The sequence below is a fragment of the Salvelinus alpinus genome, chromosome 2 (genome assembly GCF_045679555.1).
Source record: "Salvelinus alpinus chromosome 2, SLU_Salpinus.1, whole genome shotgun sequence".
NCBI lineage: Eukaryota > Metazoa > Chordata > Actinopteri > Salmoniformes > Salmonidae > Salvelinus > Salvelinus alpinus.
This window is the reverse complement of record NC_092087.1, coordinates 91,095,087-91,110,701: the sequence shown is the minus strand read 5'-3', so window position 1 is coordinate 91,110,701 and position 15,615 is coordinate 91,095,087. Positions and strand designations below refer to the sequence as shown.

The following is a 15,615-nucleotide window of genomic DNA, read 5'->3' as shown; positions in this document are numbered from 1 at the left end:
TGGTCAGGTCTGATGGTATCTATGATATATACAGTACTCTGTAAAGTCTCTCCTCCTGTCTGTGGTCAGGTCTGATGGTATCTATGATATATACAGTACTCTGTAAAGTCTCTCCTCCTTCCTGTGTTCAGGTCTGATGGGATCTATGATATATACAGTACTCTGTAAAGTCTCTCCTCCTGTCTGTGGTCAGGTCTGATGGTATCTATGATATATACAGTACTCTGTAAAGTCTCTCCTCCTGTCTGTGGTCAGGTCTGATGGTGTGGACCAGTGTTGGTCTGGTAGTCATGGTGACAGTGTTAGGACTGGTCCTGCTCCTGTTCTACAGACAGAGGAGAGGAACCAGGAGAACACCACCACCAGTCTCCTCCAACACACAACCTGACCCTACTGGAGAGGTGAGAGATACAAAGGAGGGGGGGGGGGGGGGGGGGTGTGTGTGTGCGTGTGTGTATTTGCATTCATAGTTTTTTTTTTTTTAAGTGTCAAATTAAACTAGCTCAGATATGTTTTATTCAGAAGTCAAAATTACTTTACTGAAAGTTAACAAAGGTCCTTATTCCTCTGACTCAATTCATACATTTCTCAATTGTAGGTCAGCAGAAAAATCCCTGCATAGTTTGTTTTGTCCGTCCGTCCGTCCATAATGTAGTGTAGAGGTGATAGACAGGGAGGTGGTAAACTAACCATCTAAGGGTTGAGTGTGTGAGTCTACAGCCTCTAGTGGGTTTCTACTGTAGTCTGTTATCATTCCATGAAGATAAACAGTGGCTGACATGTTGATGGTTGAGGGCCTCCACTTCTTTTCATATCTGAACATGTATCTATTGTCATTGGTTCTGTATGCAGGTTGACTGTGTGTATGAGGAGATCAGAGAGGCAGACAGACAGACAGACACACACCCTGTGGTCATCTCTTCAGTCAACTCCAATGTCAACTCACCTACCAACTCTACAACCTACCCTGCTGACCAAGCCTCTACAACCTACCCTGCTGACCAAGCCTCTACAACCTACCCTGCTGGCCAAGCCTCTACAACCTACCCTGCTGACCAAGTCTCTACAACCTACCCTGCTGACCAAGCCTCTACAACCTACCCTGCTGGTCAAGCCTCTACAACCTACCCTGCTGACCAAGCCTCTACAACCCACCCTGCTGGCCAAGCCTCTACAACCCACCCTGCTGGCCAAGCCTCTACAACATACTCTGCTTGTCAACCATCTACCTACCCTGCTGGCCAAGCCTCTACAACCTACCCTGCTGGCCATGCTACCAGTGTCTCACACTGTGACATCTATGCTAACGCTAGCTGCCACAAAGATGATATAAATCCAAGCTATTCTACTGCAGATCAACCAGCTTCTCTCATCTACTCCAGTGTGGATCTACCCAAAGATTCTAGAGTCTCTTCAAGACCTCCAACAGCCAGTGGATCCCAGGATGATTCCATCTATTCTACAGCCCAGCTACCCAAAGATACTGTAGAATCTACAAGATACCCTGCTGGAGACCTCTCTAAAGACACTCCAGAAGACGCCCTCTACTCTACAGCCCAGCTACCCAAAGATACTGTAGAATCTACAAGATACCCTGCTGTAGACCTCTCTAAAGACACTCCAGAAGACACCATCTACTCTACACCCCAGCCACCCAAAATAATGTAGTAGTATATAATCTCTACAAGAGATGCATCCCAAATGACATCCTATTATCTTTCCCCCATATGGACCCTGGTCAAAGGCAGTGTTCTATAGGGAACAAGGTGCCATCTGGGATGAAGAGAAGCTTCCTGTAGAGAAGTGAAGGGTTGTCACCACAGAGCCGCCATCTTGGAATGACATGAAGAAAACAATCCCTTTCATGTTTCAAATCCTCCTTGACATTTTGTATTAAAACAGCTCACGTGGTTTTACTGTATATAATGTCTGTAAAATATGAACATCTGGCTTCAAAATCACTTTTAGTTCCAGATTTTGTGAAAGTCAACCAACATTATTGTAAATATTTGTGTTTTGTCATGTAATTTTGCCTTCATTTTGGCTGTTATAATAATGAAGACAGTAATACCATAATAGTCAGTTGTACCTTTGAGATTTACATAGCTGTTGTATATGTACATAAACTGTGCCTTTTAAAGCTTTTCATTAAAACTTTTCACAAAATGTATAAAACAGAGTGAATATGGACTATTATTGTGTGTATGTGTGTGAGTGTGTGTGTGTAGTGTGTGTTTTTCAGTGTGTTTGTGTCTGGACATGTACATTTTACACTTACATTTTAGTCATTTAGCAGACGCTCTTATCCAGAGCGACTTACAGTAGAGTGCATACATTTTATTACATTTGTTTTACATACTGAGACAAGGATATCCCTACCGGCCAAACCCTCCCTACCGGCCAAACCCTCCCTAACCCGGACGACGCTATGCCAATTGTGCGTCTCCCCATGGATCTCCCGGTTGCGGCCGGCTGCGACAGAGCCTGGGCGCGAACCCAGCCCAGCCTGGGCGCGAACCCAGAGACTCTGGTGGCGCAGCTAGCACTGCGATGCAGTGCCCTAGACCACTGCGCCACCCGGGAGACGTAGAGGAAGCGTGTCGACTAGAACCACCTGAAATACAGTGACACACACACATTCACACTGAAAAGCCACAGAGAGACCGGACTAAGTAGCAACTTCCACCAGACCAGAGCGGCGTCCGACGACGTGGGTGTAGTGCAATTCCTATGGCTTCCACAGGGTGTCAGTAATCTATGTTCAAGGTTTCAGGCTTGTAACTTCCAAAACGAATAAGAAATATCAGTTTTAGTACAGGGACACAGTCTTGGAAATTCGTGTTTGGGCGCCATGAAGACAAGACGCACCTGCTAAAATCGGTTTCCTATTGAACATACTTCTTTCCGTAAGAAATATTATAGTTTGATTACATTTTAGGGTGTCTGAGGAGTATATTGAAACTTATTTTGACTTGTTGAAACAAAGTTTAGGGGTACATTTTCGGATTCCTTTCTCTGCATGTTGAACGGGTGTATTACTCAAATCGATGGCGCCAACTAAAGAGACTTTTTGGGATATAAAGAAGGATTTTATCTAACAAAACAACACTACATGTTATAGCTGGGACCCTTTGGATGACAAATCAGAGGAAGATTTTCAACAAGTAAGTGAATATTTAAACACTATTTGTGAATTTATGAAACCTGTGCCGGTGGAAAAATATTTTGATGTTGGGCGCTGTCCTCAAACAATCCCATGGCATGCTTTCGCTGTAATAGCGACTGTAAATTGGACAGTGCAGTTAGATTAACAGGAATTTAAGCTTTCAACCGATATAAATCACTTGTATGTACCTAAATGTTCAATATCATGATTATTTATTTAAATTGCGCGCCCTCCAGTTTCATCGGAAGTTGTCCCCTAGCCCTATTTACATTAAATCGTCCCTAAGCTTTACAGGAATGTGGTTCTGAATATGGACCACAACACCGTGTCACGATCGTGTGGAGGAGAGACGGACCAAAACGCAGCATGTGGAAAATAAGCCATCTTCTGGCTGGCCGGCTGTGGCGGATCCTGGCTGGACGGCTCTGGCGGATCCTGGCTGGACGGCTCTGGCGGATCTGGCTGCTCATGGCTGGCTGACGGATCTGGCTGCTCATGTCTGGCTGACGGATCTGGCTGCTCATGGCTGGCTGACGGATCTGGCTGCTCATGGCTGGCTGACGGATCTGGCTGCTCATGGCTGGCTGACGGATCTGGCTGCTCATGGCTGGCTGACGGATCTGGCTGCTCATTGCTGGCTGACGGATCTGGACGCTCATGGCTGGTTGACGGCTCTGGACGCTCATGGCTGGCTGACGGCTCTGGACGCTCATGGCTGGCTGACGGCTCTGTACGCTCATGGCTGGCTGGCGGTTCTGGCAGATCCTGTCTGGTTGGCGGCTCTGGCAGATCCTGTCTGGTTGGCGGCTCTGGCAGATCCTGTCTGGTTGGCGGCTCTGGCAGATCCTGTCTGGTTGGCGGCTCTGGCAGATCCTGTCTGGTTGGCGTTTGGCAGACGGCCAGCTCTGACGGCGTTGGGCAGACGGACAGTTCAGGCGCCGCTGGGCAGACGGGCAGTTCAGGCGCCGCTGGGCAGACGGGCAGTTCAGGCACCGCTGGGCAGACGGCAGACTCTGGCCGGCTGAGACGCACTATAGGCCTGATGCGTGGTGCCGGAACTGGAGGTACCGGGCTGAGGGCACGCACCTCAGGGCGAGTGCGGGGAGCAGGAACAGGGCACACTGGACTCTCGAGGCGCACTATAGGCCTGGTGCGTGGTACCGGAACTGGAGGTACCGGGCTGAGGGCACGCACCTCAGGGCGAGTGCGGGGAGAAGGAACAGTGCGTACAGGGCTCTGGAGACGCACAGGAGGCTTGGTGCGTGGTGCCGGAACTGGAGGCACTGGGCTGGAGACACGCACCATAGGGAGAGTGCGTGGAGGAGGAACAGGGCTCTGGAGATGCACTGGAAGCCTGGTGCGTGGTGTAGGCACTGGTGGTACTGGGCTGGGGCGGGAAGGTGGCGCCGGATATACCGGACCGTGAAGGAGGACACGCGCTCTTGAGCACCGAGCCTCTCCAACCTTACCAGGTTGAATGGTCCCCGTAGCCCTGCCAGTGCGGCGAGGTGGAATAGCCCGCACTGGGCTATGCAGGCGAACCGGGGACACCACCTGTAAGGCTGGTGCCATGTACGCCGGCCCGAGGAGACGTACTGGAGGCCAGATATGTTGGGCCGGCTTCATGGCACCCGGCTCGATGCCCAACCTAGCCCTACCAGTGCGGCAAGGTGGAATAGCCCGCACTGGGCTAAGCACGCGTACTGGGGACACCGTGCGCTCCACCGCATAACACGGTGTCTGACCAGTACGACGCCCTCTCACTCCACGGTAAGCCCGGGGAGTTGGCTCAGGTATCCAACCCGGCTTCGCCACACTCCCCTTTAGCCCCCCCCAAGAAATTTTTGGGTGAGCCTCTCGGGCTTCCAGCCGCTCTGCCTTGCTTTCGCCTCATAAAACCTCCTCTCCGCTTTCGCTGCCTCCAGCTCCGCTTTGGGGCGGCGACACTCCTCTGGCTCTGCCCAGGGTCCTTTCCCGTCTAGGATTTCCATTCCTCTTTTCCCCATTGCTGTTGTTCTTGCCGTCCATTGCTACGCTGCTTGGTCCTTTGTTGGTGGGTGTTTCTGTAATGGCTTTCTTCCTGGGGTGAAAGAGAGGACCAAAATGCAGCGTAGCCAGTGCTCAACATGTTTAATATAACAACAAGTGAACACTACAAACAACAAACAAAATAACAAACCGTGAAAACCGAGACAGTCCTATCTGGTGCAGAACAAACACAGAGACAGGAAACAAACACCCACAAAATCCCTGGAGGAACAGTGCGTACAGGGCTCTGGAGACGCACAGGTAGCTTAGTGCGTGGTGCCGGAACTGGAGGCACCGGGCCGGAGACACACACCACAGGAAGAGTGCGTGGAGGAGGAACAGGGCTCTGGAGACGCCCTGGAAGCCTGGTGCGTAGTGTAGGCACTGGTGGTACTGGGCTGGGAACACACACCACAGGGCAGTAACAGGACGCACAGGACTCTGGAGACGCACATTAGACCTAGTGCTTGGTGCCGGAACTGGTGGTACCGGGCTGGGGACATGCATCTCAGGATGAGTGCAAAAGGTAGGAAGTGGACACACCGGGTTGTGAAGGTGTACTGGAGACCTGGTGTGTATAGCCGGCATCAAATCTTCCGGAACTTTAATACAAGTTTCAGGCTGAGTACGAGGAACTGACACAGGTGGCATCGGACAGCTAACACGCTCCTCAGGGAGAATGCCATGCATACTCTGCCAAACCAACAGCTCTCTCTCTTCACTCTCCTCCAATTTCTTCAACAACTCCTCGAATGTGTCATAATCTCCCCTTCGTTCACTCTCCTCCAATCTGTCCAATAACTCCTCGACCATCTCAGACTCACCCCTCAACTTCGCCGACTGCTCCAAGTGCCCCCCTCCAAGAATTTTTTTGTGCTGTCTCTTGGGCTTCCTACCGTGTCGCCGTGCTGCCTCCATCTCTGCCTTGGGGCAGTGATATTCCCCTGGCTGTGACCAGGGTCCTCTCCCGTCTAGGATTTCCTCCCACGTCCAGGAGTCTTGACATCGCTGCTGTTGCTTTGTTTTCCGCTGCTTGATCCGATGTTGGTGGGGAATTCTGTCACGATCGTGTGGAGGAGAGACGGACCAAAACGCAGCATGTGGAAAATAAGCCATCTTCTTTTATTCAGAAGAGAGAAAAAAACATGAAACGACCACTATACAACAAACAAAACAAACGACCGACCGTGAAGCTATAAACGTAGTGCACACACAGGCTACAAACGTTCAACATAGACAATTCCCCACAAACAGCTAAAGCCTATGGTTGCCTTAAAATATGGCTCCCAATCAGAGACAACAATAACCAGCTGTCTCTAATTGAGACCCAATTCAGGCAACCATAGACTTTCCTAGATACCTACACTCAACCATAGACACAGCTAGACTACTATACTAAACATAAACCCAACTACTCTAATAAACCCCCTAAACCTTACAACCACCCTAGACACTACAAACAACACATACATTCCCCATGTCACACCCTGACCTAACTAAAATAATTAATAAAACAAAGAATACTAAGGCCAGGGCGTGACACACCGCCTCCTTTGGCATTTCTGTCTTTTCGGTAGATGTTATAACCATGTATAGCTACCCACTGTATCATCAAAGGTATTATCTAAGTGAGTTTCAGAGATAGTCAGAATATGAATGTCCTCTGTTACAAGCAAGTTATTGACCTATTGGACCTTGTTTCTTAGGCTACACATGTTAATATTGGGTATTGTTAGCACTTTTCTGGGTTGCTTGATTGTTTTTAATGCTTTACAGCATTCAACAGCAACAAACATGCGTCGCTCTCTGATGACGTGCAGCTAGTAATAGACTACATACTGAGAGTGGGGTGTAGTGAAGGTACTGTAACAGGAGTAGTGAAGGTACTGTAACAGGAGTAGTGTAGGGTGTAGTGAAGGTACTGTAACAGGAGTAGGGTGTAGTGAAGGTACAGTAACAGGAGTAGTGTAGGGTGTAGTGAAGGTACGGTAACAGGAGTAGGGAAGGTACTGTAACAGGAGTAGTGTAGTGAAGGTACTATAATAGGAGTAGTGTACGGTGTAGTGAAGGTACTATAACAGGAGTAGTGTAGTGAAGTTACTGTAACAGGAGTAGTGTAGGGTGTAGTGAAGGTACTGTAACAGGAGAAGTGTACGGTGTAGTGAAGGTACTGTAACAGGAGTAGTGTAGGGTGTAGTGAAGGTACTGTGACAGGAGTAGTGTAGGGTGTAGTGAAGGTACTGTAACAGCAGTAGTGTAGGGTGTAGTGAAGGTACTATGACAGGAGTAGTGTGGGGTGTAGTGAAGGTACTGTAACAGGAGTAGTGTAGGGTGTAGTGAAGGTACTGTAACAGCAGTAGTGTAGGGTGTAGTGAAGGTACTGTAACAGCAGTAGTGTAGGGTGTAGTGAAGGTACTGTGACAGGAGTAGTGTAGGGTGTAGTGAAGGTACTGTGACAGGAGTAGTGTAGGGTGTAGTGAAGGTACTGTAACAGGAGTAGTGTAGGGTGTAGTGAAGGTACCATAACAGGAGTAGGGTGTAGTGACGGTACTGTAACAGGAGAAGTGTAGGGTGTAGTGAAGGTACTGTAACAGGAGAAGTGTAGGGTGTAGTGAAGGTACTGTAACAGGAGAAGTGTACGGTGTAGTGAAGGTACTGTGACAGGAGTAGTGTAGGGTGTAGTGAAGGTACTATAACAGGAGTAGTGTAGGGTGTAGTGAAGGTACTGTGACATGAGTAGTGTAGGGTGTAGTGAAGGTACTGTAACAGGAGTAGTGTAGTGAAGGTACTATAACAGGAGTAGTGTAGGGTGTAGTGAAGGTACTGTAACAGGAGTAGTGTAGGGTGTAGTGAAGGTACTGTAACAGGAGTAGTGTAGGGTGTAGTGAAGGTACTGTAACAGGAGTAGTGTAGGGTGTAGTGAAGGTACTATAACAGGAGTAGTGTAGGGTGTAGTGAAGGTACTGTAACAGGAGTAGTGTAGGGTGTAGTGAAGGTACTGTAACAGGAGAAGTGTACGGTGTAGTGAAATTACTGTAACAGGAGTAGTGTAGGGTGTAGTGAAGGTACTGTGACAGGAGTAGTGTAGGGTGTAGTGAAGGTACTGTAACAGGAGTAGTATAGGGTGTAGTGAAGGTACTGTAACAGGAGTAGTGTAGGGTGTAGTGAAGGTACTGTAACAACAGTAGTGTAGGGTGTAGTGAAGGTACTGTGACAGGAGTAGTGTAGGGTGTAGTGAAGGTACTGTAACAGGAGTAGTGTAGGGTGTAGTGAAGGTACTGTAACAGCAGTAGTGTAGGGTGTAGTGAAGGTACTGTAACAGCAGTAGTGGAGGGTGTAGTGAAGGTACTGTGACAGGAGTAGTGTAGGGTGTAGTGAAGGTACTGTAACAGGAGTAGTGTAGGGTGTAGTGAAAGTACTGTAACAGGAGTAGGGTGTAGTGACGGTACTGTAACAGGAGAAGTGTAGGGTGTAGTGAAGGTACTGTAACAGGAGGAGTGTAGGGTGTAGTGAAGGTACTGTAACAGGAGAAGTGTACGGTGTAGTGAAGGTACCGTGACAGGAGTAGTGTAGGGTGTAGTGAAGGTACTGTAACAGGAGTAGTGTAGGGTGTAGTGAAGGTACTGTGACAGGAGTAGTGTAGGGTGTAGTGAAGGTACTGTAACAGGAGTAGTGTAGGGTGTAGTGAAGGTACTATAACAGGAGTAGTGTAGTGAAGGTACTATAACAGGAGGTGTGTAGGGTGTAGTGAAGGTACTGTAACAGGAGTAGTGTAGGGTGTAGTGAAGGTACTGTAACAGGAGTAGTGTAGGGTGTAGTGAAGGTACTGTAACAGGAGTAGTGTAGGGTGTAGTGAAGGTACTGTAACAGGAGTAGTGTAGGGTGTAGTGAAGGTACTGTAACAGGAGTAGTGTAGGGTGTAGTGAAGGTACTGTAACAGGAGTAGTGTAGGGTGTAGTGACGGTACTGTAACAGGAGACGTGTAGGGTGTAGTGAAGGTACTGTAACAGGAGAAGTGTAGGGTGTAGTGAAGGTACTGTAACAGGCGAAGTGTACGGTGTAGTGAAGGTACTGTGACAGGAGTAGTGGAGGGTGTAGTGAAGGTACTGTAACAGGAGTAGTGTATGGTGTAGTGAAGGTACTGTGACAGGAGTAGTGTAGGGTGTAGTGAAGGTACTGTAACAGGAGTAGTGTAGTGAAGGTACTATAACAGGAGTAGTGTAGGGTGTAGTGAAGGTACTATGACAGGAGTAGTGTAGGGTGTAGTGAAAGTACTGTAACAGGAGTAGTGTAGGGTGTAGTGAAGGTACTGTAACAGCAGTAGTGTAGGGTGTAGTGAAGGTACTGTAACAGCAGTAGTGTAGGGTGTAGTGAAGGTACTGTGACAGGAGTAGTGTAGGGTGTAGTGAAGGAACTGTAACAGGAGTAGTGTAGGGTGTAGTGAAGGTACTGTGACAGGAGTAGTGTAGGGTGTAGTGAAGGTACTGTAACAGGAGTAGTGTAGGGTGTAGTGAAGGTACCATAACAGGAGTAGGGTGTAGTGACGGTACTGTAACAGGAGAAGTGTAGGGTGTAGTGAAGGTACTGTAACAGGAGAAGTGTAGGGTGTAGTGAAGGTACTGTAACAGGAGAAGTGTACGGTGTAGTGAAGGTACTGTGACAGGAGTAGTGTAGGGTGTAGTGAAGGTACTATAACAGGAGTAGTGTAGGGTGTAGTGAAGGTACTGTGACATGAGTAGTGTAGGGTGTAGTGAAGGTACTGTAACAGGAGTAGTGTAGTGAAGGTACTATAACAGGAGTAGTGTAGGGTGTAGTGAAGGTACTGTAACAGGAGTAGTGTAGGGTGTAGTGAAGGTACTGTAACAGGAGTAGTGTAGGGTGTAGTGAAGGTACTGTAACAGGAGTAGTGTAGGGTGTAGTGAAGGTACTATAACAGGAGTAGTGTAGGGTGTAGTGAAGGTACTGTAACAGGAGTAGTGTAGGGTGTAGTGAAGGTACTGTAACAGGAGAAGTGTACGGTGTAGTGAAATTACTGTAACAGGAGTAGTGTAGGGTGTAGTGAAGGTACTGTGACAGGAGTAGTGTAGGGTGTAGTGAAGGTACTGTAACAGGAGTAGTATAGGGTGTAGTGAAGGTACTGTAACAGGAGTAGTGTAGGGTGTAGTGAAGGTACTGTAACAACAGTAGTGTAGGGTGTAGTGAAGGTACTGTGACAGGAGTAGTGTAGGGTGTAGTGAAGGTACTGTCACAGGAGTAGTGTAGGGTGTAGTGAAGGTACTGTAACAGCAGTAGTGTAGGGTGTAGTGAAGGTACTGTAACAGCAGTAGTGGAGGGTGTAGTGAAGGTACTGTGACAGGAGTAGTGTAGGGTGTAGTGAAGGTACTGTAACAGGAGTATTGTAGGGTGTAGTGAAAGTACTGTAACAGGAGTAGGGTGTAGTGACGGTACTGTAACAGGAGAAGTGTAGGGTGTAGTGAAGGTACTGTAACAGGAGGAGTGTAGGGTGTAGTGAAGGTACTGTAACAGGAGAAGTGTACGGTGTAGTGAAGGTACCGTGACAGGAGTAGTGTAGGGTGTAGTGAAGGTACTGTAACAGGAGTAGTGTAGGGTGTAGTGAAGGTACTGTGACAGGAGTAGTGTAGGGTGTAGTGAAGGTACTGTAACAGGAGTAGTGTAGGGTGTAGTGAAGGTACTATAACAGGAGTAGTGTAGTGAAGGTACTATAACAGGAGGTGTGTAGGGTGTAGTGAAGGTACTGTAACAGGAGTAGTGTAGGGTGTAGTGAAGGTACTGTAACAGGAGTAGTGTAGGGTGTAGTGAAGGTACTGTAACAGGAGTAGTGTAGGGTGTAGTGAAGGTACTGTAACAGGAGTAGTGTAGGGTGTAGTGAAGGTACTGTAACAGGAGTAGTGTAGGGTGTAGTGAAGGTACTGTAACAGGAGTAGTGTAGGGTGTAGTGACGGTACTGTAACAGGAGACGTGTAGGGTGTAGTGAAGGTACTGTAACAGGCGAAGTGTACGGTGTAGTGAAGGTACTGTGACAGGAGTAGTGGAGGGTGTAGTGAAGGTACTGTAACAGGAGTAGTGTATGGTGTAGTGAAGGTACTGTGACAGGAGTAGTGTAGGGTGTAGTGAAGGTACTGTAACAGGAGTAGTGTAGTGAAGGTACTATAACAGGAGTAGTGTAGGGTGTAGTGAAGGTACTGGAACAGGAGTAGTGTAGGGTGTAGTGAAGGTACTGGAACAGGAGTAGTGTAGGGTGTAGTGAAGGTACTGTAACAGGAGTAGTGTAGGGTGTAGTGAAGGTACTATAACAGGAGTAGTGTAGGGTGTAGTGAAGGTACTGTAACAGGAGTAGTGTAGGGTGTAGTGAAGGTACTGTAACAGGAGAAGTGTACGGTGTAGTGAAGGTACTGTAACAGGAGTAGTGTAGGGTGTAGTGAAGGTACTGTGACAGGAGTAATGTAGGGTGTAGTGAAGGTACTGTAACAGGAGTAGTGTAGGGTGTAGTGAAGGTACTGTAACAGGAGTAGTGTAGGGTGTAGTGAAGGTACTGTAACAGCAGTAGTGTAGGGTGTAGTGAAGGTACTGTGACAGGAGTAGTGTAGGGTGTAGTGAAGGTACTGTAACAGGAGTAGTGTAGGGTCTAGTGAAGGTACTGTAACAGCAGTAGTGTAGGGTGTAGTGAAGGTACTGTAACAGCAGTAGTGGAGGGTGTAGTAAAGATACTGTGACAGGAGTAGTGTAGGGTGTAGTGAAGGTACTGTAACAGGAGTAGTGTAGGGTGTAGTGAAGGTACCGTAACAGGAGTAGGGTGTAGTGACGGTACTGTAACAGGAGGAGTGTAGGGTGTAGTGAAGGTACTGTAACAGGAGAAGTATACGGTGTAGTGAAGGTACTGTGACAGGAGTAGTGTAGGGTGTAGTGAAGGTACTGTAACAGGAGTAGTGTAGGGTGTAGTGAAGGTACTGTGACAGGAGTAGTGTAGGGTGTAGTGAAGGTACTGTAACAGGAGTAGTGTAGGGTGTAGTGAAGGTACTATAACAGGAGTAGTGTAGTGAAGGTACTATAACAGGAGAAGTGTACGGTGTAGTGAAGGTACTGTGACAGGAGTAGTGTAGGGTGTAGTGAAGGTACTGTAACAGGAGTAGTGTAGGGTGTAGTGAAGGTACTGTAACAGGAGTAGTGTAGTGAAGGTACTATAACAGGAGTAGTGTAGGGTGTAGTGAAGGTACTGTAACAGGAGTAGTGTAGGGTGTAGTGAAGGTACTGTAACAGGAGTAGTGTAGGGTGTAGTGAAGGTACTGTAACAGGAGTAGTGTAGGGTGTAGTGAAGGTACTATAACAGGAGTAGTGTAGGGTGTAGTGAAGGTACTGTAACAGGAGTAGTGTAGGGTGTAGTGAAGGTACTGTAACAGGAGAAGTGTACGGTGTAGTGAAATTACTGTAACAGGAGTAGTGTAGGGTGTAGTGAAGGTACTGTGACAGGAGTAGTGTAGGGTGTAGTGAAGGTACTGTAACAGGAGTAGTATAGGGTGTAGTGAAGGTACTGTAACAGGAGTAGTGTAGGGTGTAGTGAAGGTACTGTAACAACAGTAGTGTAGGGTGTAGTGAAGGTACTGTGACAGGAGTAGTGTAGGGTGTAGTGAAGGTACTGTAACAGGAGTAGTGTAGGGTGTAGTGAAGGTACTGTAACAGCAGTAGTGTAGGGTGTAGTGAAGGTACTGTAACAGCAGTAGTGGAGGGTGTAGTGAAGGTACTGTGACAGGAGTAGTGTAGGGTGTAGTGAAGGTACTGTAACAGGAGTAGTGTAGGGTGTAGTGAAAGTACTGTAACAGGAGTAGGGTGTAGTGACGGTACTGTAACAGGAGAAGTGTAGGGTGTAGTGAAGGTACTGTAACAGGAGTAGTGTAGGGTGTAGTGAAGGTACTATAACAGGAGTAGTGTAGTGAAGGTACTATAACAGGAGGTGTGTAGGGTGTAGTGAAGGTACTGTAACAGGAGTAGTGTAGGGTGTAGTGAAGGTACTGTAACAGGAGTAGTGTAGGGTGTAGTGAAGGTACTGTAACAGGAGTAGTGTAGGGTGTAGTGAAGGTACTGTAACAGGAGTAGTGTAGGGTGTAGTGAAGGTACTGTAACAGGAGTAGTGTAGGGTGTAGTGAAGGTACTGTAACAGGAGTAGTGTAGGGTGTAGTGACGGTACTGTAACAGGAGAAGTGTAGGGTGTAGTGAAGGTACTGTAACAGGAGAAGTGTAGGGTGTAGTGAAGGTACTGTAACAGGCGAAGTGTACGGTGTAGTGAAGGTACTGTGACAGGAGTAGTGGAGGGTGTAGTGAAGGTACTGTAACAGGAGTAGTGTATGGTGTAGTGAAGGTACTGTGACAGGAGTAGTGTAGGGTGTAGTGAAGGTACTGTAACAGGAGTAGTGTAGTGAAGGTACTATAACAGGAGTAGTGTAGGGTGTAGTGAAGGTACTGGAACAGGAGTAGTGTAGGGTGTAGTGAAGGTACTGGAACAGGAGTAGTGTAGGGTGTAGTGAAGGTACTGTAACAGGAGTAGTGTAGGGTGTAGTGAAGGTACTATAACAGGAGTAGTGTAGGGTGTAGTGAAGGTACTGTAACAGGAGTAGTGTAGGGTGTAGTGAAGGTACTGTAACAGGAGAAGTGTACGGTGTAGTGAAGGTACTGTAACAGGAGTAGTGTAGGGTGTAGTGAAGGTACTGTGACAGGAGTAGTGTAGGGTGTAGTGAAGGTACTGTAACAGGAGTAGTGTAGGGTGTAGTGAAGGTACTGTAACAGGAGTAGTGTAGGGTGTAGTGAAGGTACTGTAACAGCAGTAGTGTAGGGTGTAGTGAAGGTACTGTGACAGGAGTAGTGTAGGGTGTAGTGAAGGTACTGTAACAGGAGTAGTGCAGGGTGTAGTGAAGGTACTGTAACAGCAGTAGTGTAGGGTGTAGTGAAGGTACTGTAACAGCAGTAGTGGAGGGTGTAGTAAAGATACTGTGACAGGAGTAGTGTAGGGTGTAGTGAAGGTACTGTAACAGGAGTAGTGTAGGGTGTAGTGAAGGTACCGTAACAGGAGTAGGGTGTAGTGACGGTACTGTAACAGGAGGAGTGTAGGGTGTAGTGAAGGTACTGTAACAGGAGAAGTATACGGTGTAGTGAAGGTACTGTGACAGGAGTAGTGTAGGGTGTAGTGAAGGTACTGTAACAGGAGTAGTGTAGGGTGTAGTGAAGGTACTTTGACCGGAGTAGTGTAGGGTGTAGTGAAGGTACTGTAACAGGAGTAGTGTAGGGTGTAGTGAAGGTACTATAACAGGAGTAGTGTAGTGAAGGTACTATAACAGGAGAAGTGTACGGTGTAGTGAAGGTACTGTGACAGGAGTAGTGTAGGGTGTAGTGAAGGTACTGTAACAGGAGTAGTGTAGGGTGTAGTGAAGGTACTGTGACAGGAGTAGTGTAGGGTGTAGTGAAGGTACTGTAACAGGAGTAGTGTAGGGTGTAGTGAAGGTACTATAACAGGAGTAGTGTAGTGAAGGTACTATAACAGGAGGTGTGTAGGGTGTAGTGAAGGTACTGTAACAGGAGTAGTGTAGGGTGTAGTGAAGGTACTGTAACAGGAGTAGTGTAGGGTGTAGTGAAGGTACTGTAACAGGAGTAGTGTAGGGTGTAGTGAAGGTACTGTAACAGGAGTAGTGTAGGGTGTAGTGAAGGTACTGTAACAGGAGTAGTGTAGGGTGTAGTGAAGGTACTGTAACAGGAGTAGTGTAGGGTGTAGTGAAGGTACTGTAACAGGAGTAGTGTAGGGTGTAGTGAAGGTACTGTAACAGGAGTAGTGTAGGGTGTAGTGAAGGTACTTTGACAGGAGTAGTGTAGGGTGTAGTGAAGGTACTGTAACAGTAGTAGTGCAGGGTGTAGTGAAGGTACTATAACAGGAGTAGTGTAGGGTGTAGTGAAGGTACTGTGACAGGAGTAGTGTAGGGTGTAGTGAAGGTTGTGTAGGTTGTAGTGAAGGTAATGTAACAGGAGCAGTGTATGTGTAGGGTGTAGTCATTTCATTCTGTATCTATGGACGTGACCCAGTCATTCAGTCTTTTTGTTCTGTATCTATGGACGCGACCCAGTCATTCAGTCTTTTTGTTCTGTATCTATGGACGTGACCCAGTCGTTCAGTCTTTTTGTTCTGTATCTATGGACGCGACCCAGTCGTTCAGTCTTTTTGTTCTGTATCTATGGACGCGACCCAGTCGTTCAGTCTTTTTGTTCTGTATCTATGGACGCGACCCAGTCATTCAGTCTTTTTGTTCTGTATCTATGGACGTGACCCAGTCGTTCAGTCTTTTTGTTCTGTATCTATGGACGTGACTCAGTCGTTCAGTCTTTTTGTTCTGTATCTATGGACGCGACCCAGTCGTTCAGTC

The 15,615-nt window shown here is 47.5% G+C and overlaps 1 protein-coding gene across 1 annotated transcript; it reads left to right on the top strand.

Moving 5' to 3' along the window:
- Positions 1 to 213: 213 nt before the first annotated feature.
- On the top strand, positions 214 to 2,150 carry LOC139568217 (paternally-expressed gene 3 protein-like). The gene is made up of 2 exons (XM_071389964.1): positions 214 to 401; positions 853 to 2,150. The coding sequence occupies exons 1-2, from the start codon at positions 261 to 263 to the stop codon at positions 1,666 to 1,668; spliced, it is 957 nt and encodes a 318-aa protein (XP_071246065.1). The 5' UTR covers positions 214 to 260; the 3' UTR covers positions 1,669 to 2,150.
- Positions 2,151 to 15,615: the final 13,465 nt, after the last annotated feature.